The sequence below is a fragment of the Diadema antillarum genome, unplaced genomic scaffold (assembly GCF_040938485.1).
Source record: "Diadema antillarum isolate AM-2024a unplaced genomic scaffold, OU_Dant_1.0 scf00000066, whole genome shotgun sequence".
Classification (NCBI taxonomy): domain Eukaryota; kingdom Metazoa; phylum Echinodermata; class Echinoidea; order Diadematoida; family Diadematidae; genus Diadema; species Diadema antillarum.
In genome coordinates this window covers 805,475-829,414 of record NW_027270955.1, presented here as the reverse complement: position 1 = coordinate 829,414, position 23,940 = coordinate 805,475, and the positions used below count along the sequence as shown (strand labels likewise).

General features: G+C 38.8%; 1 protein-coding gene across 2 annotated transcripts in view; it reads left to right on the top strand.

Moving 5' to 3' along the window:
* Positions 1–22,773, top strand: part of LOC139716536 (astrocytic phosphoprotein PEA-15-like) — a 66,019-nt gene extending 43,246 nt beyond the window's left edge. The window contains exons 1-4 of one of the 2 annotated variants that reach the window (XM_071628076.1): positions 1,506–1,660; positions 13,612–13,818; positions 17,359–17,499; positions 21,927–22,773. In XM_071628076.1, coding sequence (XP_071484177.1) covers positions 13,638–13,818; positions 17,359–17,499; positions 21,927–22,042 — 438 coding nt within the window. In that variant the 5' untranslated portion in view covers positions 1,506–1,660; positions 13,612–13,637 and the 3' untranslated portion in view covers positions 22,043–22,773. Of the gene's footprint in view, positions 1–1,505; positions 1,661–13,611; positions 13,819–17,358; positions 17,500–21,926 lie in introns of those variants that run through there. The other variant, XM_071628075.1, reaches the window with a different exon arrangement.
* Positions 22,774–23,940: the final 1,167 nt, after the last annotated feature.

Here is a 23,940-nt window from a genome sequence, read left to right as displayed (position 1 = left end):
GATATTCAGAAGTTTCGCTCTTTTTTCACGAAACAGTTCGTGAACAGTCAATATTATTAATATTCAATGTTCAAAAAGTGAATTGATGATGTCATCGCCCCACAACTTGCATTTATTTTCTTGTATACAACATCTTGAAATTTTCGATTTTGGGGGTTCAAACGTAATATGGCCATTCTCAAATCCTAACATATCTGACTGAGCATCATTTTGAAGTTATTCAGCCACGAATAGCATATCATTTTGCACTTTTATGGCAGAAAAATTTGAATTTCGTTGTTTTAATTTCACACAATCAATGGAAAATTGTATAGGGATAACATTAAAAGCTCACTCATTTGCATATTTATTAACTGTTTAAGTATACTGTTTTGGAAAATATTGACCAATCTTTAGAAATTCAAAACTTTCGTACTTACTATCGGATTTTGATAAATGTTTCACCGTTGTAATTATAACATTTTACTCTTTCTTCTCAGCCAAATTTGCACGGGGCTGGAATCCCCTTCAAGCCAACGTTCTGATGCTTTTCAGTGTGTGTGTGTGTGTGTGTGGGGGGGGGGGGGGCTTCTGTTTTGGTAACAACTACTTGCGAGAGCACGTGCGTTGCGCAGTCGGATCGGAGTTCAGAGGGAAGTATATAGCGAAAATGACGTATAATGAGTAGACGTGGCGCCATTGTCTTACACAGTATGCGTGGCAGTAATGTTCTGATTTTGCGCTTGAGATCCCGAATTCCGCCACACAAACACTCGGTGCGTTTTTTCGTCCTGTTTTACGTATATTGCAGTTTTTAAACAGATAACCTCTTGGTGAATACACTCTTGCGTCTACATTACTGCGTCCGATCGAGGGCAACTTTAACATGGATCAATAAATCTATCCGTCCTAGACGTTGAGTGGTCTGTATAACGACAATGAAAATCTGTGTGATAAGACGTGGCGATCGTCAGCGCTTCCAACCGGATGTTAGTCCAAAAGCAAAAGAAAGTCTAAGGTTCAAAGATAGATCTATAGAATTTTGAAATAAGCTTGTATGAAAACACTCTTTCCCTCTTAAAAGAAAGCGTGCATTGTATCACATCTTTCAGGACGAGTGGGATTTTAACATCAGATATCAAACCTGTTCCTCCCGCGTTTTTTCTTTTTTCTATTTCTCCGCCCTCTCCCTCGAGAATTTTCTCATTTTCTCTTCGCCCTTCAACTTGTGTATCTGTTTGCCTACTTCCATGTCTGTCCAATCACTTACTGTAGATTTTCTTCCATCACATCCCAGATTTCACCCCCCCCCCCCCCCCTCCTCTTCCTCCCCTTCGATTGAGCTGTAAGACAACACGATTACGCCGTGTCCGTCGCCCAGACTTGCGGAGCACGGAGAGCCCCGTTTCACGAGTCTCCTGCGCGGAGTTTGCGAGTGTGGGGAGAATCCCGCTACCACCACATCTACCGTTGACAGGCGAGAGTTAGGTAAGGGGAGCGGAGAGCCCCGTAGGCGACTGCACATAACACGATCTGAAAGGCTTGTATGCCTGGTTTGCTGTCCTGGGCTGGGCTAAGCCGCCAGTCCGCATAATACACAAGCAGGCGCGCGCACACACACACACACACAATCTCGTTCGTGGCGAAGATTGATCGCAGAAACATCATCACGTCCTCCGAGGTAAGCTCTTGCTAGTCTGTTCCTACAGACCACTTAAATGTTTTACCCCTCTTTCACCTCATCTTCTCACTAAGGAGCTACGTACCATATGATTAGGCAACCTATCATTTTGTATGCGCATGTATTGGTTAGATGTTAATGTGTATTGCACCTCCATGTCAAGTGCCAATGAACTATTATGCTCACAGATGTTCGTCTAATAGTCAAACTTGGGAATACATTTTGTGTGTGTGTGTGTGTGTGTGTGTGTGTGTGTGTGTGTGTGTGTGTTTGCACAGAATCGTTACTGATTTGTCACTTAGCTTTAAAAGGAAATATCTCTTTATTTTCAATGGGTGTAGTGTTCAGAGTAGCATCAACTAAAAACAGCAAAATAATCAGCAAAATCTGATAACACTATTGAAAAAAAAAACCCGCTAAGTATATAGGGCTTTACCAGCAAGTATATACGCATATCTGCTACAGTTTTGTTCCCTCTGCCACACATCTTCCTCATTTGTTGGTACGTGAAAATCATCGAAGTCCTTTTCTTTTTGCACCACAGCAAATTAGTCCTTTCTCGATTGAACTAATCATCTCTAATTCATTGCAACAATATATTTATTCGTTAATTCATTTAGTTTATTTCCTGCCTACTTCCATCTTTGTCCAACAACTTACTGCAGAATTCTAGTATCCCATCACATCCAGTTACCTTGTTTATCTACATTATTTTGTGTGTATTAAGTATGCTAATTTCAGTATTTGGTGATTATTGCCAGAGTATATTAAGTAATGTACATTACTAGAGTTTGTTGTTATGTTGAATGCTATGTAAGATTATGTTTTGATATAATAATGACATGTGTAAGGCGCTTAGAAACTATGTATTAAGCGCGGTAAAAATGCTAATTATTATTATTATTATTATATTTATCATTATTATTATTATTATTATTATTATTATTATTATTATTATTATTATCATACCTATGAACGAGGTAAATTTTAACTTGAAAATGGCATGAAAGGAACAAAGCTCCGGTGAATTCAAAAGTGACAACACAAAACATGGATTTTTTAAAAGTGCATTACTTAGTTTTGATAAGTAATTTCTGCAAACGCCATTAGTGTCTCTCCTATTTAAAAAAAGGCATGTACAAAAAGTGATTTTCAGGCAAAACTCAAAGAACATGACTGTAATAACCCATAGGTGTTTCTTAATCGTGTGGATACTGAACTGTTTAATTTCTTTTCCAAACCATACATCATTCATAATTCGGCTCCTGTTCTCGTAGAGCAATGCATTTTTTCTTTGTCTAATGTTGAAGTCTGTTCATAATCTATATTGAATTCACAAGGAATACTTAGAAGCATCGATTCAGACTAAGCTAACATTATATATTGAGAGTTGGCATGGCAGCCACACATCACAGATTTCACGTTTGAGAGGGAACAAGGTCCATTCGAGTTACACCACCGGCAGTATATAGCTACGTTTGCTGCGTGCCCATTCATTGAAGAACATTGATCAGCGTCTTGCCCATTCGTGAGCATCGTCTTTCAACCATGCCTTTGCAGATCGTGCTTAAAACTCAGTTTGACAGAGATAAATCGATTTGAGGATGTACTGTTAATTATTGCCTAACTTTTTAAAAGTCTTCCTATCATCATTCTGTCGTCTTCAGATTCTCGTGCTTGCTCAAATTACTGCCTTATTAACAAATAATAATGCACATCTACTAATAGTCGCGAAGAATGAAAAATGAAACGGCTGATTCAAGCATTTTAATCCTCTCCTCTCAATGTTCATACACGCTTCGTCGCTTGAAACACTTCTGTTCTTCTTTTTTTTCCTCCAACACTTCTTTGTAAATTTCTCTACTCAAAATGTCTGGAATCTCTCTCTTCCTACCTCAAAACTAACCCAATTTTTTGTTCAGAAGTACGTTCTATTCACCACAGATAGCACAGAAATGTCTGTTTGACTTTATCTTTCACATTCATTATGTCAAACATAACAGAAATTCCTCCAAGTGCTATCTACTTATAAGCCACTTGATAGTGCACAGTGGCGGATCTGCGGGGGGGGGGGGGGGTTAAGAGGGTTTACCCCCCCCCCCCCCCCCCCTTGGGTTCCTCCTATGGGGGGTTGTATAAAGGTTGTAAGGTTTAAAAAAGAAAACGATTTTGGGAGAGAGGTGGCAGCAAAATACATGGAGGATTTTGTTGTTGTTGTTGTTGCTTGTCATAATCCATGGTCATTGGGTCACCCCTCTCCCTACCAAAAAGCTAGATCCGCCCCTGCTGCTTCCAGACACACATTCATACAACGCATGAATAATCCAACTGGCAGTGTATCGATATAAAAGACAAAACGTCCCGGTCGTATGAAGATACACACACACTGTAGATGTATTGAGACACGTGAAAAGAACCTATATCATATACATAGGCCTATGTCGTAAATTCATAAGAGAACTCTATAATCTGAAAGGGGGAGGGACTGTACACTTCGCTTACGGATATATTGTTATATCATAATTCAATTCTCGAGGTGAAGAGATCTTAGCAAGACTGTACGAGAATGGTATATTACCACTTTGATATTTTATTGCTTATACTGGTCTTGTCATCCCTCGTTATGAAATGTGAGTGTACGTGCATACGTGTGTGCGTGCGTGCGTGTGTTTGCATGTGTTTTTTAGTTTCACGCATACTGGAAGACATTACAAGGACGGGATATTACCGTGAGGGAAAAAAATATAGAATGGATTATGTCTGTATATTCATGTAGGCCTATTAATATTGATAGAATTTTGCTGCGCATTATATAGGCAAAGAAACACTGTGTTAAGATTGCTTCAGGGCCGATTAGCTTACTGCGTTCAGTATACCTCATGTAAACAGCCGCCGGTAATACATAGGAGATGGCAATCACACAATATAATCACAACAAATAATGATGCACACACACAATATGGCTGCCATTAATTATTCACGATCTGTCAAGTTTGTATGTGTAGGCCTATATGATGAACTCGTGTAAGTGTCATATATGTTCCTAATATGTGTGTGTTTATGTGTGTTTGTGTGTGAAAACGCATTCATTAGTATCCGTCCTGTTTTTGATGTTGATTTGTTATGGTGTAGGCCTATAGGCCCTATGTACGTACAATCAAGCTGACGAAAATGTCGGCCATGTTGATTATATAACTAGATATAAAATCACCCCATGTAACCAGGTGTGACAATACTTTTTCATAAGTGCAAAACACTTTAATGTTTTGTTGATTGTATCGGGAAAAAAAAACAAATGCAGAAAGATGATTAATGCATGCCTTGGAATACACATCGCATTGTCTTTTTATACGTTTTCTTCTTCCGGTAGCTTCCTTACCCTTTATATTTCATACTTTCATCCTTCAGAGATGCTAAGTCAATCAAACTGGCATGAAAGAACCAAAATGAGGTGATCATGCATATTCCCCGGATGAGAAATTCACATGGTTTTGCGTCATCTTGACACGTGTGTCCATGAAATATAACAAACGAACGAACAAGGTAAGCGAAGCAAAATGTAATCGCGAGGCCTTGGAAGGCGACTAGGCGCGGAAGTACCAGTCACCCAAATCGCGTATCATTAGAAAGGCAGACACAAAATGCATTCGATGCATGCTCGAGCGCAATTACGGAATAGCGCAGACACTCAGGCAATTCGAAGCATCCGAAGTTAAGCCATTGATTGCTATGTATATACCCTAGCTAGCTGGGTGTATGGTAGCCTGCTCCCGTGGTTGAGCGCATGATAAATGACAGATCACAGATGTGTAGCAGGCATTGACTCAACTGAAGTGATTTGTCTCTAAATGGAGATTGTTGTGACTGCGGGCTGATTTTGTGCCGATGAATATTCGGGTAATCACCCGACAGGCTTCCATTATAGTGTAATTACGATAGCGAAATTTGTACACATTTCTGAAACAGACTAGTGGTGGTTATTTCCTTTGAGGGCAATGATTTCACTGTGTGCTTGCTGCATAAATATTTCTGGCGGAATTGTTTTCCTGTATGTGCTTTGCTCATGATGAGATATACATTTGTTGTTGTTGTTTTTTTTTTTTCAATTCGATCGTGTTTCTCTCATGACTGGCACTTCTAATATGTCTACACCATTATTGGCAGACGCCAACATCTTCCAGACTTCTTTTTATTTCACAAAATACTGTATAACTATACGTGAAAAGATATATATATATATATATATATATATATATAATTATATATATATGTGTGTGTGTGTGTGTGTGTGTGCGTGTGTGTGTGTTTGCATTATATGCAATTCAAAGAATGACTTGTCTAAACTGAAGTCGATGACATAAGTAAGGAATGTTGTAGGAAAATCACACTTAAATAATATATATATATATATATATATACATATATATAATTATATATATATATATATATGTGTGTGTGTGTGTGTGTGTGCGTGTGTGTGTGTTTGCATTATATGCAATTCAAAGAAAGACTTGTCTAAACTGAAGTCGATGACATAAGTAAGGAATGTTGTAGGAAAATCACACTTAAATAATAAAACTTAAGACAGAGAGCAATCCAAACAAAACGGCGTTGTGCAGTGATGTCATTTACTAGTCAGTTATCCTGGTCGTATCACGTTATGTGGCGTCACACTCACAGAAATCTGTCAAATGAGCTATTTGGTATATATCTCTATAAGTATGTTTCCCTGACATTGTCAATGCGTTAGAATTATTATTTCAGATTTCTCAATGAAAAATACATAAGATATAGCAAAATAAATGATATGAGGCCAACTAAGATGCACAATAGAATATTGCAAACATAGAGCATGATGGTCAATGGTGAAGTTTTAATCGAAGAATAAGTGTTGAAGAAATACGACGGAGACTAGCCTACTTAAAATGTATATATTATTTTGAAACAGGAATGTTTCTGTGACTGAACATGGTCGAGTGTAAAAGGGAAAACCAGGAAAATAGTGTCGACATGAAGAAGAAAATGCGACACTGATGGTCATGAAACAATGTCATCGTCATAAATAGAGATAATTCAAGCGAAGTGGAATACTTTTTTTTGCTGAGTGTGCCCACCGAACCTCACGTTTAATGACTCGCCAATGTTTGATTTGTTTTGTCTGTAGTAGTGATATTGGTCTAATATTGCGTTTACAGTTCATCATTTATCATCATTAGATATAGAAATAATGAAAGGTGAACATTCCCCTTCCAACTAGTATAGGTCAGAGTAGGTATATAGCCTACATACTAACTTGGAATACTCATGTTCAGAATATTACAACAGCAATATCTAAAGCAACTGGTGTTTTAAGAAGAATAAAATATTTAATTAATGATCAAACTTTAATTATGTTATACAACACTTTATTTTTACCATATGTAATGTACTGTAATATTGTATGGGGCAACAGTAGCAAAACAAAATTGAACACAATTTTTCTTCTCCAGAAAAAGGCTCTTCGTATATGCACACATTCACATTTTTTGGCTCACACTGACCCCATATTTTATCGCCTAAAAACTTTGAAGGCCCATAATATACATTTATACCTAACTGCCATATTTATGTATAAACACACTCGAAATGCATTACCATTTTTTCATAATACCCTAGTAACCAATGACCATATTCACTCATACCCTACCCGTCGTTCCCATGATTTTCACTTAAGTAATCCGAAGCTTTTACTTGCTCAAAAGTCGATTAGACATCAAGGTCCGGATACATGGAACACTCTTCCTGAGGAGTTGAAACAGTGTGCCTCCTTGTTTTCATTTAAAGCAAACTTAAAGAAGTACATTTTATTACAGTATATTTCAAATATGAACTAAAAACAAATAAATTATATAAACCTGTAACTAATGTTGGTCTCCTGATAGCAACAGCGCATATCGTCCCCTCTTTCAGTAAACCAATTTCACTATTCTAAATTCCAGCCTATCTGCTATTGTGCACCCTCAAGCACCTGCACACACATTCACCACCACCACCATCACATACCAGAGTTTATTTTCCCCTGCTACCTTCGCAGCAGAATTTATATTGTTACGAATTTAGTACGTCCTTATCTTTTCCTCGGGCCGGCCATCTTTTCAAGCAATGCTTATAATGGCGGCCCTCTGCATAATCGCTTCTTAACTATAAATGTTATTCTTATCACTGCTGCATAGACATGCATACTGTATATTAAATTTCTTTCATATCGTTGTTTATGCTAGTCAAAAGACTGTGTTAAATTTATTTTACATATGTCCTACGTGTTCATGATTATGTACTTAGTATGTATCGTGGTTTATGCAAGTCAAACGACTTTGCGTTTAATTTACTTTGTATATTTCCTGCATTTTCATGATTATGTAACTTATGTATATTGATTTGCAGAAAATAAAGTATCTATCAAACAAACTGCTTATCTGCCTTTCAACTATATGACGGTAAGTTTGAGGGATTTCGTTAGCCACAAGAAGGAGTATGATATTTAGTCAGGTTTATCATACTTTCAACAACAACAACAACACCAACAACAAAATTATTTGCATACATGTGTGGCCAGTACATGTTGCCTGGCTTATGGCGGGTCTAATTACGTACATAATTTTCAGGCGCCGTGCGCGGCAAACCTACATCATTGTCTATATAGTGCTGTGTGTGTATTGTCTTGTTTAGTCGACTCTCGTGCAATTATATCCGCTTAACTCAAAATATCACAGATGTTGTACAGAAACAGTAACTGGTGTTTTGTTGGTCACAATATTGTCATACTGTCGTTCCCAAAGATGTTGCTTCCAATGATAATGAGTGTAGATATATCATAAATAATTATGCATGAAGACTGCCAAGAATAATAATGTTCTTGGATGACTCGATGGATGAGTTTCAGTGAATGAATGATTGGATGGATGGATAGATAAATGAATGAATGAATGAATGAATGAATGAATGAATGAATGAATGAATGAATGAATGAATGAATAAAGAATTAAGAACTTTATACGGACGCCCATAACCATGAAAAGTGCATTATCACGCACCACTATACATCGTTGTGGATAAACGAGCTTAATATCTCTAATGGGAATTTTTCGTGCACGGTGTATCTCGAATAATTCATGTATATATATCGCTTGCAGGTTTTTATATACGCCATCGATTAGTAGGAGTTTTCCTTTATCATTCCTATTTTCCTTTCATAAGGAACATATTGCGGTCAATAAGCTCTACTGGTTCCTTTGTTTTTGTCCACGGGTGAAAATGATAAGAGGAGACTACAAACCGAATGTGATATATATATATATTTTTAAACCTAAACCTGATAAAAACTGATGTCAATCGTATCGTGTCAAAATTGGGTCATGTTCATGTGGGCGTATGAATACATACTACGTATTTTGCCTAGATACATGGAAACATGGTCGAATCCGCAGTTTTGTAGTGTTCATTGCAGACGTGTGAGTTTGCATAGTACAAACACGGACGTCATTGTATCACGATTTTCCCCGCTTGATAAACATGACATGATATTTACATAATTACGCGCAAATACACAGAGTTAATCGAGAACATGTAGAACAGTATAACTACACTAAAGTTACATGTACTTTCTTTGGACAACACTTTCGATCGCCAGCGACGTCTTGGACAGCCATGTATTGTGTACTGCTGCCAGTCGTATAAGATGGCAACACTAAAAAGCCAACAGTCTATGATAATCAAATCTAATTGGTACCATGCTGCTTGCTATATGCTGTAACGGACGGTGCAGGGGGAAGTTGTGTCATCCAATTAAGTCAGTCACGCTAATGGCCTGATGATATTCTTCTGCCTCGTGGACTCGCACGATAAATTTGATGCATTGTGACCACCCTCATACAGAGAAGGCTTGCAGACCGTCTTCCGTTTCATGTCTGATTATTGAGGCGAACGTCCGACTTGATTTGAAGGACAAGTTTAATCTTAAAGGGATGGTATGGTACTGGTGGAGATGAAGATTGAGCTTTTGAATTTTTGCAAGATACTAAGAAACCACTTATGAAACGCTACAGAACATACCATTCTAAGATGAATTCAAAATTTATTTGATGAAACTCAGTTGTGAAATGGCTGAGATATCAAAAAACAAACACTAAGAGGTGGGTTCCACTTTTTATTAGTATCGCTTTGTTTTGGATATCTCAGCCATTTCAAATCCAATTGTCATCAAATAAACGCTGAATTCCTCTAGGAATTAACTACATGCTCTTTCATATTTCATAAGAGGTTTCTAATTATCTCACCAAAAAGGTTACAAACCTGAAACCAGGTCTCGACCAAAACTGTATACCATCCCTTTAATATAGCCTACATGTAGATTGACAGAATGCAGCAATATCAGTAGAACGCATCAGTGAAAGTGTGAGGAAAGTCAAATAAACTTTTCAAGAATTATCTCTTTTTTTAAATTCAGTGTCACCATCGCTGGATGATAAGACTACTACAACTTGTGACGTCACATGGGTAGAACTATTTAAGAAGAAAATGTATAGAAAATTCAACTTATTATCACTTTTCTCGCATAAAAAAGAAGAGCACTTGACTTGCCACTTTCAGAAGGCAGGGGGAATGATAATATCTTTAACATTCCTCGGTAACAAAACGAGAGAATGTGTAGGGCCTACTTTCTTCAAAAATGGCATTTTGTAGAATTCTCTGTATGTTTTTCTTATCGTTCTAATTTACGCATCTGACATCATATACGGTATAGTTGTCTTCTCATCCAACAGAGACTGCGCAGGAACTTATGAAATTCTTATAACTTTTGAACGGATTGTTCGATTTTCCTCACACTTTCACTGATGCGTTCTGCTGATATTCCTGCATTTACTCAATCCACATGAATATAAAAATGAAGTTGTCCTTTAAAGAAGAAGAGGAAGAAGCATTTTTGTATCGTATCATTGGTATTTATACAGTTGACTGACTTCTTCCCTTCCTTAGTGATTAAGGTTGGGATGGGCTTATCGAATGATGAAGGATGTCCATGTGTGCCCCAGTATTGAGAGACGTGTCTTGGCATAGGATCAAACGTTAATGCTATTACATTCCGGCGTATAACGAGTATATATAGATAAATCGTTTCCGCTGCGGGTACAGATCCTTATATGTTATAGAGTAAGAGGGCCAACACGTTCCTAGCTTCTCGGACAGTTGCTTGGTTTATCGATAAGACAACGCTGTAATTAGGCCTACAGATACGGCTGTCCTATCTCTTCCATCTCCCTCTATTATATCTATTGAAGTCCTGTGGTAATTTTCCTGTGCTCAGCTTAAACAGCTAAATTGTGACTAGTAAAAATAAATATAATGAATGAAAAGATACATCACCAAACCACAGAGATAGATAGGATTTGTTGGACTTGATTGGATACTTTTTTATTTGTGCTTCAGGGTCACAGAATATACACTCATTATATCTTGTTTTGTTTTTTGTTTTGTCGAAACCAGTCGAAAATTATTCAAACACATACCTCCCATGCAGGAACAAGTACACAAAGAAACACACTGAACAGTGTGGTAATGTGCATTATATTCAAGGGCACTATAAGTGCACGAAAACAGGTACACATTTACACGTCCTTATGGTGATATGAAATAAATACCATTGTATGCTCATCTCCTTGTGCAGGTTATCATCTGTAACTCATTCTCCTCCTCAGCGCCCGCCTTCCCTTTCAGTCTGACTTTGCTAAAACCCCGCCACTACACAAAAGCAGTAAAATTCATATCAAATCTCCCCATTTCAATAATGTTCTGCCTACACTAATAGGTACAACGAAACGGGGGAAAAAGCGCCAGCTACAATGCGAAGTTTGATTAACGAGCACAAAATTCGGCTCCGCTGTAAGTCACTAGCGAGAAGTCGTTTAGTGTATGCAAATTCGGATGGGTATTGGGTAGCACGGGGGATATGAAACGCGCTATTGATATCGAGAAATCCGTGGCCATGAATTATCTTCATGTCTTTTCTTGTTTCGTAGCTGTCTTAAAGCTGGCATTAAGATGCTATGGTCTTTTCGTATATCCGAATAGAGGGGGTAAGAATAATTAGAGGTTGGAGACAAAGACAAACAAAAAGACGGAGAGACTAATAGATAGATGGGGAAAGGTTGAATTTATCAAAATTAATCGAAGGCTGACCGAAAGATAAGATGTACAGAGACAAAGAGAATGCGAGAGTTTCCCTCTTTGATGTTTGAGGGGCTGACCTGGGATTTAGTATAAAGAGTGATTGGACGAAACTGAACCTCCGTTTTTTTTTTTTTGTCTACATCACAGTCCCTGTTCACACTCGATTTTGCAAGTAGGAACAATTGGTGTGAAATGGTCAGTATACTTGTAATATCTGTCACACTGATGAACTTCTCGCGTCGAGTTATGTTTATGGCAACTGATTGGCCAATTACCCTACATCGTCGGTGTAGGGCAGTTTGCCAGTTAGTTGCAATAAAAACGACTCGATGCAAGAATTTCATTAATTTGACTAATTACGCAGTACCCGCTGCATGCTATAAAGATTAGAACTAGCACTGGTTGCCGTGTGGACGCTCGATGGTCTAGTAGACAAGACTCCCGCCTGGGGACCAGGAGGTTCGAATCCTGCTCGAGTTTGTATGTCCATGATTTCTCTTGTCATGGCTACTACTAGACACTAACTTGTTAGTTCAGTTGCGATATATCATCTTTTATCATAACTTCGCGTGGTGTGACGCTCATGTCCGTTGACTTTCCGGATACGGGCCGCTGTGTGTAATGGTTGATGATCCACAATAACTATTATCGTCAACCTAAATCTTCTTTCTATCTACATCACAGCCTGTGCCCTAGGTCCCCATTTTGCAAGAATAATGTATAAGAACAATCAGTGCGAAATAATCAGTATTATCCCCTATTATAACTTGCGCGATGTGACTCTCATTAGCCATGACTATCCGGATCGGGGCAATTATCTTTAAAGGGGATGGCTAGTAACTGATCAGTGGGAATCAGCGGGAATGCTGGAGGTTGATTGTTCCGATCCTTGTGGGATTCATTTAAGAGTACATTATGTTGTTGTGTGAACATTATTTGCTTCAGAATGGTCTCATATTCAAGTAATGTGCAGTTTAATGTTTCCAGGTTAGCATACCTGGTCAGTGACGGGGCATTAATCTGCACATTACTTGAATATGAGACCGTTCTGAAGCAAATCATTTTCACACAACAGTAGATATATAATGTACTCTTAAATGAATCCCACAAGGATTGGAACAATCATCCCTCAGCATTCCCACTGATTCCCACTGATCGGTTACTAGCCATCCCCTTTAATGATCCATAAAGATTGTCATCAAGCTGAATCTTCGCTTCTATCTGCATCACATACCCTGTCCACACTCGATTTTGCAAGAAAGAACAATCAGTACATAATGATAATTATGATCTCCTAAACTTGGCGCGATGTGACACTTTTGTCTATGAACATCCGGATAGGGGCCAATGTCTTTAATAATACACATTGTCGTCAGTTTTATTCGGTATCATGAACTGCTTTGACCCTGATTGCAGTGTCGGCTATTAATCTTCAAAATAGATGACTTTTTGCGAAAGGTTGCAGAATTTCAAAGCAGCTGCTGAGACAGATTCCACTCTTGTTAAGAAAACATGTGAGACTTTAAAATTTAGCATCTTTCTTATCTTAAATAGGATTTTGATGAAACGTCTATATACTTCTAATGATCTCACTATGTTTGTGACAGGTAACTTGAACATGGTACGAAGTGACATTTTAATCTACGTTTGAAGAACCTGAGGGTAGAACCTTTTATGCATTACACAATTCCCTTGACCTCTGACGCGTCAGATACACCTCTTCTTGTGTGATCAATCCACTTCAGGTTCGTCCGTGATATTCCGACGAGGGATGACCGTCGAGGAGGACTTTGAGAACTTCCTGAAGCAGCTCGGGGAGAGCATCTCGGAGGATGAGCTGAGGGCCTTGACGGCGGCTTGTCAGGATGTCATACCCAACGAGGCGAGGGACAAGATACAGAAACAGCGCGACCTCTTCGGCTATCTGCAGAAAATCAACCAGCTGAGTCAAGGTAAGAAGTATAGTCATAGAGATTTAAGGGCGTTTTAAGGATGTGGTACCAATGCCGTATCTAGGTGGGTATCTCATTGGCTCAGAGACGAGGTGGCAACCTAGTGGCACCCTGGTAGCGACCTGGTGGCGACCTGATGGCGACCTGGTGACGACCTGGTGGCAACCTGGTGGCAACATCTCTTAAAGTGCGGCCAAGTCACAGAGACCCATGGAGACCTACCGGCGACGATGTGATGGAGACGTCGTTGGGACGTCCCGAGATTGAGAAGGCGTCTTAGAGACGTCGCGGTGACGTTCCCGCTACTTCCGGGCAAATAAAGTTGTCACCTGAATTGTCTGGAGAAGTCTCGGAAGTCGCCTAGAATCGCCTCCTTCGTGAGAACGCAAACCATCTTTTGGTCGTACGAGTCGCGGAAGTCGCGGCAACGTCTCCACTATGAAGTGAGATGGGCCCTTAGTGAGCCGTCTGTTATTTTAGTGATTGTAATGTAGCCTTTTCTTGCCACGAATACGTTTTTAAAGGGAAGAAAGTGAGGGGGGATGCAACAGCCAACAGGTAAGCCGGTCTGCATTAAATATGAATTTCCATTGACGCTTTGCTGACGTAGTCATCATTCCGAATAATATTTTTTACATTAGTCAGTATAGGCACGTATTCCCAGATGTCGTTCTATTCAGTCTATAAGTTTTACCGAGAGTCACACATGAACAGTCATATTTAACAAAGTTATGTCTGTAGAAAATTCTAGCTGACAATAGCTACAATCCTTTCAAGTAAAGCGCATAAGAGAACAGCTGGGTTCTTTGCAAGGACAATAGAGTAAACATCTGAAAATATTTTTCGGCATTTCAAAAGTAACCCCCCCCCCCCCACTCGTGAGTGGGGGGGGGGGGGGGGTTACTTTTGATCTAGCAAAACATCGGTTTAGCTTTAAATCCACCACTTCCTTCACAACTCATAATTTATCTTTTTCAAGGCGTGATGTTTTGCTATTAAGTAATGTTAAGACAGTTTCATCGTCAAAAGGTGGTCGCTGATATTGAACCTTCATCACTATTTTTACCATTATTAAGATGTCGTCAACACCATAATCACCGTCAATGCTTTACAAGCTACGTGGAGATCGGGATTGCCGATCGATGCGTTTGTATGTGTGTGTGTGTGTGTGTGTGCGTGTGTGTGTCTGTGTGTGTGAGTGTACGTGCGTTGTAATGTAAGTTGTGTTGTCTCGATTGAAAGCATCATCTATTTGCTTCTTTATTCGGAAATTAAATGCGTAAATCTGAAGGTGGAATTATTATAAACACATAAGTGTAGTATGGTAGCTATTGTCAACACCATTCTGAGCAAGATTATTTGTAGATCATCAGTGCATGAATCTGCGATGTGTGTGCTCATGCCATCCGTATTCTAGCTTGATGATCGCGTGACCATAAACGGAAAGCACAGTAGGAAAACAAAACAAAACAAAACAAAACAAAAACAAAATAAATCAACAGTAACAGGTGTTCTATACTACTAGCGCTGGATTTCGATACACGTTCTAATGAAACAGAAAAAAAGTATACTCATTTTACATGAAAGAGGCCCTTTAACAATGTGTGCGCAACATCAGTAGACAGTGTACATGCGTGTGTGAGAAAGTGACGTGTGTTTATGTGTGTTGGGGTGTGGGGCTTGCATTTTATGTGTGAATGTACGTGTTATGTCTTTATGCGATTGTGTGTTTGTGTGTGTATTGCGGTTAACAGGTGGTCGCGTGTAATCTAATACGTTGCTTTTATAATCCACGGTCAGAAGAGAAAAGAAAAGAAAAAAAAGAGAAAATAATAGAAATCGAAAAATCTGCGATGACTCATAGGTGGAGATATTTGCATTCCCTCCGAGGCAGCCTCGTCTACATACCCTCAGATTATGTTGCCAGAGCAAGCATCTGTGTGTGTGTGTGTGTGTGTGTGTGTGTGTGTGTGTGTGTGCATCTGTCTGTGTAAATTTTCTGTTCTATAAAAAGGTGTCAGACAAGGCAGCAAAGACAAAATCAATACTGCAGTTATTTGCATGGGGCAGAGGGGTTTTTCCTCAAAGGGACGGCCTACTGCCATGCTGGGGGAAAACCAAGTTCGCTAATTCAAAGGACAAGCCACACGGTTCGACATCGCTTTAAATTTTCAGACTGAGTGTTTGTTCGTGTGTATGCGTCTGTTTGTGTGTGTTTGTGTCTGAGGGTGTTTGCGTGTGTATATGTGTGTGTTGATTGTTGTGTGTGTGAGTGTGTGTGTTGATTGTTGTGTGTGTGAATGTGTGTGTGTGAGTGTGTGTAAGTGTGAATGTGCTTGTTCATTGACAAATTCTGAGCATTTGCATGATGATATACTAAAAATACTTCATAGTATTGTCTTATGAGAGAAAGTGGTAACGATCCTCAATAATATTATTGATGCCGTCGTTATGTATTAATGTTCGCCTGCAGGATTGTGTTGTCTTTACTATATACATCAGATTCTTTGTTGTAATATCATTGGTAGATGCACGTAGGTGCATCACACAGATGAAGCAAATGATCATAATACATTATGATGCAAACATAATGTTGTTTTTTTATATCAAATAATAGGGATGATGATTGTTGACTGAAATTAATCTTAAAGAGTAGTTCATTCAGAATGGCAGCTGTTGATTAACAGCAAAATATCTTTGCACTTAGTTTTGTGTACTGGACTAACGATAATCAAGCCAGCCAGTAAAGTAGCTCCCAATAGCTCTAGTCTTTAGTGGATGGGTTGTGACGTCCAATAAGCCTGACCGATGTGATATTTTGGTTCAATTTCAATGAACGCTTTATACAGTTTTGTTTATACAGTTTTGTTTTTGTAATAATCATTTCATTCTTTCTCTTCAAGCCAACATTGATAATTCGGGGTAGGGTGGATTTATCCCTTTACGACGGACATGTAGCTGTCGTGTGAAATTCGCATTGACTGACTGATTTCGAGAACTGTCATTTATCCACCGAGATTTATACTTCCGCTTGCCTCGCATCGCATGACTCATATTCATGTCCGAAACATTAATTTCAAAATTATCGAATCTTAAGAGGGATGCACTTGACCTTTAGTTAGTTGGCATAATGTTTCGACAAACAGTTTAGTGGTCACAGGAACGTGGTTAAAAGACTCTCAACTGAGAACATTTTCGTATTTTCGTTTCCTGGTGAGCGGATAAGAATGTGAAGAAAGTTCAATTATCAGGTCATTTTATATAATCTTCTTGCTCTTTTCTTTCCCACTATTATAGTCTATCTATGTATAATTTGTTGTTGTCCTCGATAGCAGTAACATATTGCCAGTCCTGTTCATTGTGCATCTAACGTCTTTCTTCATCTTGTCTTATTTTATTTCAGCAGTCTATCTTTTCCTATCGTTTCAGTATTTGTGGTGTAATTTGTCTTTGCCACATATTCTTCCGCATCATTATCTTCCTCGTAATATCATTCCTTTTCTGTATGTCTGTTAATATTCTTTTGTTTCATGCTGACAGACAATTTATGTTACCTGGAACACGCCTTAGAGAAGATCTGCAGACCGGATCTCGTTACCATGGTGATGGAATTCAGAGTCAACGTCCCCGCCAGCAAAGACCTTAGCAACGTTATAACGGGACCCGCCAGGAAATACAAAGGTATGGTATGACGTTCGCCTAGCAACCGTCTTGAAAGCGTAGTAGGGCAGCTTAATCGGGCATGATGGGACAGTAACCCGTTAGTGAGGAAATTGCTGTATTATAAATCAATTCGTAAATGAGGAAAAAAAAACAAAAACAACAAAGGCGTAGATTATGTGATCATAAAAGTTATCCAGCAGGGATAGCGAGTATGATAGATGACTGACTTTCATGAGGCGTGGGCGTAAACGTCCTTGCCCTTGTTTGTTTGTTTGTATTTCTTCTGACTTATTGGATCAAAAGGATATGTTGGGAATATTAAGTAGGAGAATATGGTTTTGATATGATATCATTTTCATGGAATATATTGCATTGTTTTAATGCATAACGTAATGCTTTAGAGCTCATTGCATGATATAACTTATCGTCAATGCAGCATGGTGATTATTGATAATGCCGCGCATGCATTCAGATGCCTCCATGCATAACGTTGACGTGTTAAAAAAAAAAAAAAAAAAAAAAAAAAAAAAAAAACAACTTGCTATTATAAGTGAACTTTGACCCCTGCCTTAAGTGCCAAGGCGTGCTGGCATTCATGTAAAATGAATTTATTTCAAATGATTATCTCATGTCCTGTTGCTCTATCATAGACGGTATTCTGTATGCTTGAATACTATATTAAAGATAAAAGATAGTACATGTATATTATGATCAGGGAAGAAAATTTATTCCTCACTGTTTTAATCTTTGTGGTATTTATGTAGGAGTAGCCTACATTTGTATATTGTTGTGTGAAAATTGTTTGCCTCAAATCGGTCTCATATTCCAGTAATCTGAAGTTCAATTTCTACAAGATAGCGTGGCTGGTCAGGCATTATACTGTCTGATCTGTAATGGCCTAAATTCGGTACTAGCGCAGTGAAATAGTTGACCAGTTTACCAACGTGAAATTCTAAGCTCAAGTCATGTTCTTTCGAAACAAAGATTTTTGTTTTCACTGACAACTAAGGAGCTTGAACGACTATATAGGCCTGAGACTTGCCCGACATATTATTTATAAGCAAGACCGAGAGCATGAAACTAGAGCTCCCGAGTATACTAAAATGCATTGGATATTATACGGGTGGGTGGAATATCGTTTCTACGAGGAACGCAACTGTGACAAACATAAATTTGAATACACGGGTACATAATATAAACGGATTCATTTTTTGCTCCTACTTAATGTTAGTGCGTGCTGGCGGGAATGTAAAAATTCATAACTGAGTCGTTCGCATCTATATAATCAAATACCCCTCTGGAAAGAGATCATATCTGCGAATGTATTCCCATGATGGAAAAAAAAAACGGGACAGACAGTTTCCACTTGTCATCAATCTGCCTGTCGCCACTGGCGAATATCAACAATCTTAACAGAGAAGATGGTTAGGTTCCAATGCAAGTTCAGGCAGTCAAAAATGATTAATTCGACCCGCTGATTTTACGTATTGGCCGACGAACTGGATTTTTCTCAAAACTTCTTGCTCAGGGATGACAACATGATAATAGTGACCAAACAAAAAAAAATCACAAAATTGACGTAAGTATTTAAGGTTTTAAAGAGAAATGATTCTACGTAATGCTTTCTTTCAAATCTGCTAATTACACCCCCTCCGTCACTCTCTGGTCGAAGCCACGTGTTGAATACCCAATGAATGATATAGGAGCCTCCATTCTGTCTAAGTTTGACAAGATTTTGATTTCTCGAGTTTCAACATGGTGCCCTGGAGGTTTATTCATAGCCCACATCCATCTCCTATATGATGGATATTCCGTCATTTTTTCCCCGGCGCGGCGGTGGTGGATCGCGGAGAGAAATGAGGACCGAGAGGGTGGATGGGGGCGAAATGGAATTGGGGGGAGGAGGAGGGGAAGGGGGCTGGGGGATTCTGTAGTTGGTGTTTTCGGGACCCTACCCTGGATTCTCGGGCCGAGGTGCGTATTATATTGTGAAAACATTCACCTCTTGTCAATAAGTACTGCATTTACAGTGTGCCACGAGAGGGTGTCTAATAATGATGGCAAGCCCAACCTATTAATTATGCAGGACACGACACTCACTTTTTTTCTGATGTCCCGTTCGAGCCACACACACACACACACACACAATCTTCGTATTCAAATTTTTGGTGGCCCTAAAAAGAAATGTAGTGGACCTAAATAGAAGAAAATATAAAAATTCATTTTGAATTTTAGCTGCTAATGGAACCACCAAAAGATGATATTTTCTATTTGAAGTTTGGTGGCCCGACATCAATTTTCTGTTGCCCCGGTCGCCGGGTCACCGCCAATGTCGAGCCCAGTTTAATATGCAGTGGCGGATCCAGAGGGGGCGCACCGGGCGCGATCCCCCTTTATTTTTTGTTAAAACAAAAGAAATAAAAAGATAAAATAGGTGGGCGCGTGCGCCCCCCCCCCCCCTTAATTTTGTGAAGGCGCCTCCCCTTTATGGAAATTCCTGGATCCGCCCCTGATATGGATAACCAAACCTTGTATATGATAATATGGATGATAGTTTTGTTACATGGGCGTTGATGAACTGGAATACAGAATGCAAATCTTTTTACCTATAAGGAGGTATTATAGAAACATAACCGTGATCAATATCCATGTTTTGATGTTATTTTGGTTAATGCGTATATAAGCGCACAGAAGCCTAAGAAGATACAGTTAATAAGGCCAAAAGAAAAAAAAAAGGACGGTGAAACATTGTATGAAGCTATTACACCATTCACACGAAATATTGAAATCAATTGAAAACACGAGAGGAAAGTATAAGTTAAATGAACACACATCTCAAGAAGTATGCAATTTATATACTCGTCAGTACAAATAATATATATGGATAGTTGGATAAATGATAGCCATCAGTTATTTTCGAAATAAATGACATGTCGTACCTCGATACTGATTACCATAATTTGTCACAGCTATCAAATGGCACAATGCATACTGCATATAGCCTTTAATCTAATAATGCAAAATAAATGAAGTGTCCGCGGGCCACCATCCACTGGGCGTATAGTGTTCTCTTTCGGATTGATATAATATGTGCATATTATAGCACATCTTGCAAACATGGGATGCTGTGCTGTGAACGTGTATTCATAACGTGAGGGGTTTTTTTTTCGCTATTATTATTGGGTATAAAAAGAGAACACGACACCCATTATTACCGCGGAGAAACTATTAATAAAATGCGACAACTCACACTGTAGAATACCGCACTTATGAATTTGCGCGCACTACAGTACAGCGTCATGAGGCTTACGTCACTTCCTGCATTCAAAGTTGTGTAAGTGACCACAATTGATAACAAACTGTTTTTAATTCTGGCGAAGAATTGTTTATTCGAATAACACGACAGTCTGCATACTTCCATATAACATAGCATAAAAATAACGCTCGAAGGCGCCAGTGTGATACTTATGGTATAAGACCATTCTTTATGGTTGCTTAAACTCTTTAGAACGTAATATCACTTTTTTTCGACCACTAATATACATCGTGGCGTCTCAGATATTAACTTGTTACCCTCATTACATAATTCATATATATATATATATATATATAGACTGCGAGAAGGGGTCTCGACCATTTACAGCACCAGTGTAGCTCCTTCATTATTTGTATACAGTGCGAAAAGAAGAGGAATATATATATATACATACATATATATATATATATATATATATATATGTCTGTATATATATATATACATCAAAATAAACCTTTTCGGTGATACCTCACGTTTTACATGACAAGAGATATTTTTCAAGTTATGATTAAAAATATCCCATATTTTTTTCTATTTTCCTTTTTTTAGCAGCTGTAAATGGCAAGAATGGACTTAACTCATTTTATTATCAAAATATTCATAACATATGATTATATATATATATATATATATATATATATATATATATATATATATATATATGTGTGTGTGTGTGTACAGTCTGAAGAAGAAATATCAGCTATATAGCTTTAGAATCTGATTTATTTCACCACAATTAACTAATTTGATTTATTTTCTGTCATGTTCCACAAGGTACAATCAAACATTTTCTCTTTTTTTTCTTTCTTTCTTTTTTTGTAATGGATAGATATGAAGTGGAAAAGTGGTCATCGGTCAACGTAACTGGATCTCATCAAAATGTAAATGAAGCGCCATAATCTATCTATAGACGAGGTGTCGTGACGTCAAGTGACGCTTTGCCTGAGGGGTAAAAACAAATCACTTATGATAATAATTATACAATGACACATGAATGAATGCAATATCATACGGTACGTTGTGCATAATTGTATCTCCCTTTGTCTCTTTCCCCTCCTCCTCTTCTTCTTCCTTCTCATCCTCTTCCTCCTCCTCCTCCTCCTCCTTCTTCTTCTTGTGCAATCTGCAGAAATGAACAAGGACACGGGACAGGTGCCTGACGATATCTTGGAAGGTTTAGCAAAGATACAGCTGGCCGCCCCTCCGTCCAACGCGGAGAGACGAAAAGGGCGGGAAACCAGATGAGCAGACGACGCGGAGAAACGATCTATCGACGTTAAGATGATGAAATCGTCACCAACCCTGTTCTTGTCTTTGTTTCCTTTTGTATAGCATAATATCTTACAAAGACAGGCGTGATTTTATGTGTCTGATGTAATGCACACACTTTTCTCTCTTGCCTTCACTATTTCAATATGTCGTAATGCTGTTCATGGTTGATTTTATTTCCAGTGAGTATATTTGCCATTTCTTGCGCTCTTTCAGCGATAACATTCTTTTCATCATATCCGTCTAGCCAAGCGATGCGCTTGATCAGCTGGTAATCTGAACCGACAGAATTAGATTACTGGTGTGTCTGAATTAGCGACTTGTGTAAAGGCTACTATATGAGGCTCTCCTCTGATATTTGACAGGGGCGATTGGAGTAGGTGTACGTGTTGCAATTTAGGCTTCCCTTGTCGCTGTGACGCGCTCATTCCACGTGTAACAGTGTTGTACGGATGAAAAAAAAAAACCCTGTGCTCCCAAATTGCACGCATGCATGGCGGCTTGACGCTAGTGGCGCCAGCACTTCGAATGCTCTTACCTCCACATGCTCGTGCATAATTTATTCCATGCCAAGCCATTGTCAGGCAGACTACCGGCAGGTTAGATAGAATGACTTGACGTTTTGTGCGGAGATTGTTGATTTCAGCAGCTTATTGGTTTGACACACACACACACACACACGCACACACACACTCACACACACACACGCACACACAAACGCACACACTCATACATACACACTCTCTCTCCTCTCTCGCTCTCAGGTCCTCCTATATTACTTCCCTACTCTAAACACTAAACGTAGTAATGAGCGGCTACTTCACGCAGAAGGCATTTGGGATCTAGCACCTAGAAACGAGCTCATCGCAGGCTCCTAGTTCCCTCGCATGAAACAAAAAGTAAAAGAAATGCATGTTCACTCTGACGAAAAAATTAATCATAAACTGTTCTAGGTCGTTTCGTCCATGATAGAGTTACTCGATCTGATTAGCCTGTTGAGGGCAGTCTTGATTTTGGTTATTTCCCTTATGATTCTGTGAATTCTCATTTATCGCTTCATGTGGTTGGACTTCGAATTTTTAATTTGCTGTCAAAGGAACGAAAAGAAAACCCCAAAGTGACGCATATCTCATACTTTAAAAGACTGGGAATTCTTTAAAGAAAAAAAAAAAGCGGGCAGGTACTTGGGTTACTTCAGTTGAGAGTGGACGGTCTCTGTCTGTCTGTCTGTCTGTCTGTCTGTCTGTCTGTCTGTCTCTTTGTCTCTCCCCCTCCCTCTCGCCCCCTCTCTCTCTTATCCACAAAATATTGTATGTCATGATTGTTATGTTCGTACATATATCAAAAGTGTATGGACTCCATTGTGAATCTCATACTTCCATATCCTTCAATTTTGTTTTGTTGTCGATTTCAGCAGTTAGGCCTATTCTGCTGTCTTCACTGTGATGACTCTCATTAGTACACAATGTATTCATTTTATCCGTATCCATGAAAGATGTACTCAATCTGATTAATCCGTTGAGGACGAGCTGATTTTGACATATCGCACACGTTTTGCGTTTCCCGTTACATAGACACCTGCTCGAGTACAAAATACTTGAGACTTTATAGTCTTCGACGGGTTATACAGCTGCGGGTTATATGGTCTCTCTATTTCAGAGGCTGAACAATATTGTGAATCGTCTGCTTATTTTTTGTGATTACCTTGAGACGATGTGAATTTATGAAAAGAAGAGAATGATATCGTAAGCGAGTTTTTAAATTGCCGATATTGAAAACAAAAATTTAAGATTTCGATAATCTTAGTAATGTATTAGCTCTATTATATTCACTTACAGAACTGACTTTAGCCGACTATAATATCGATCACTCCT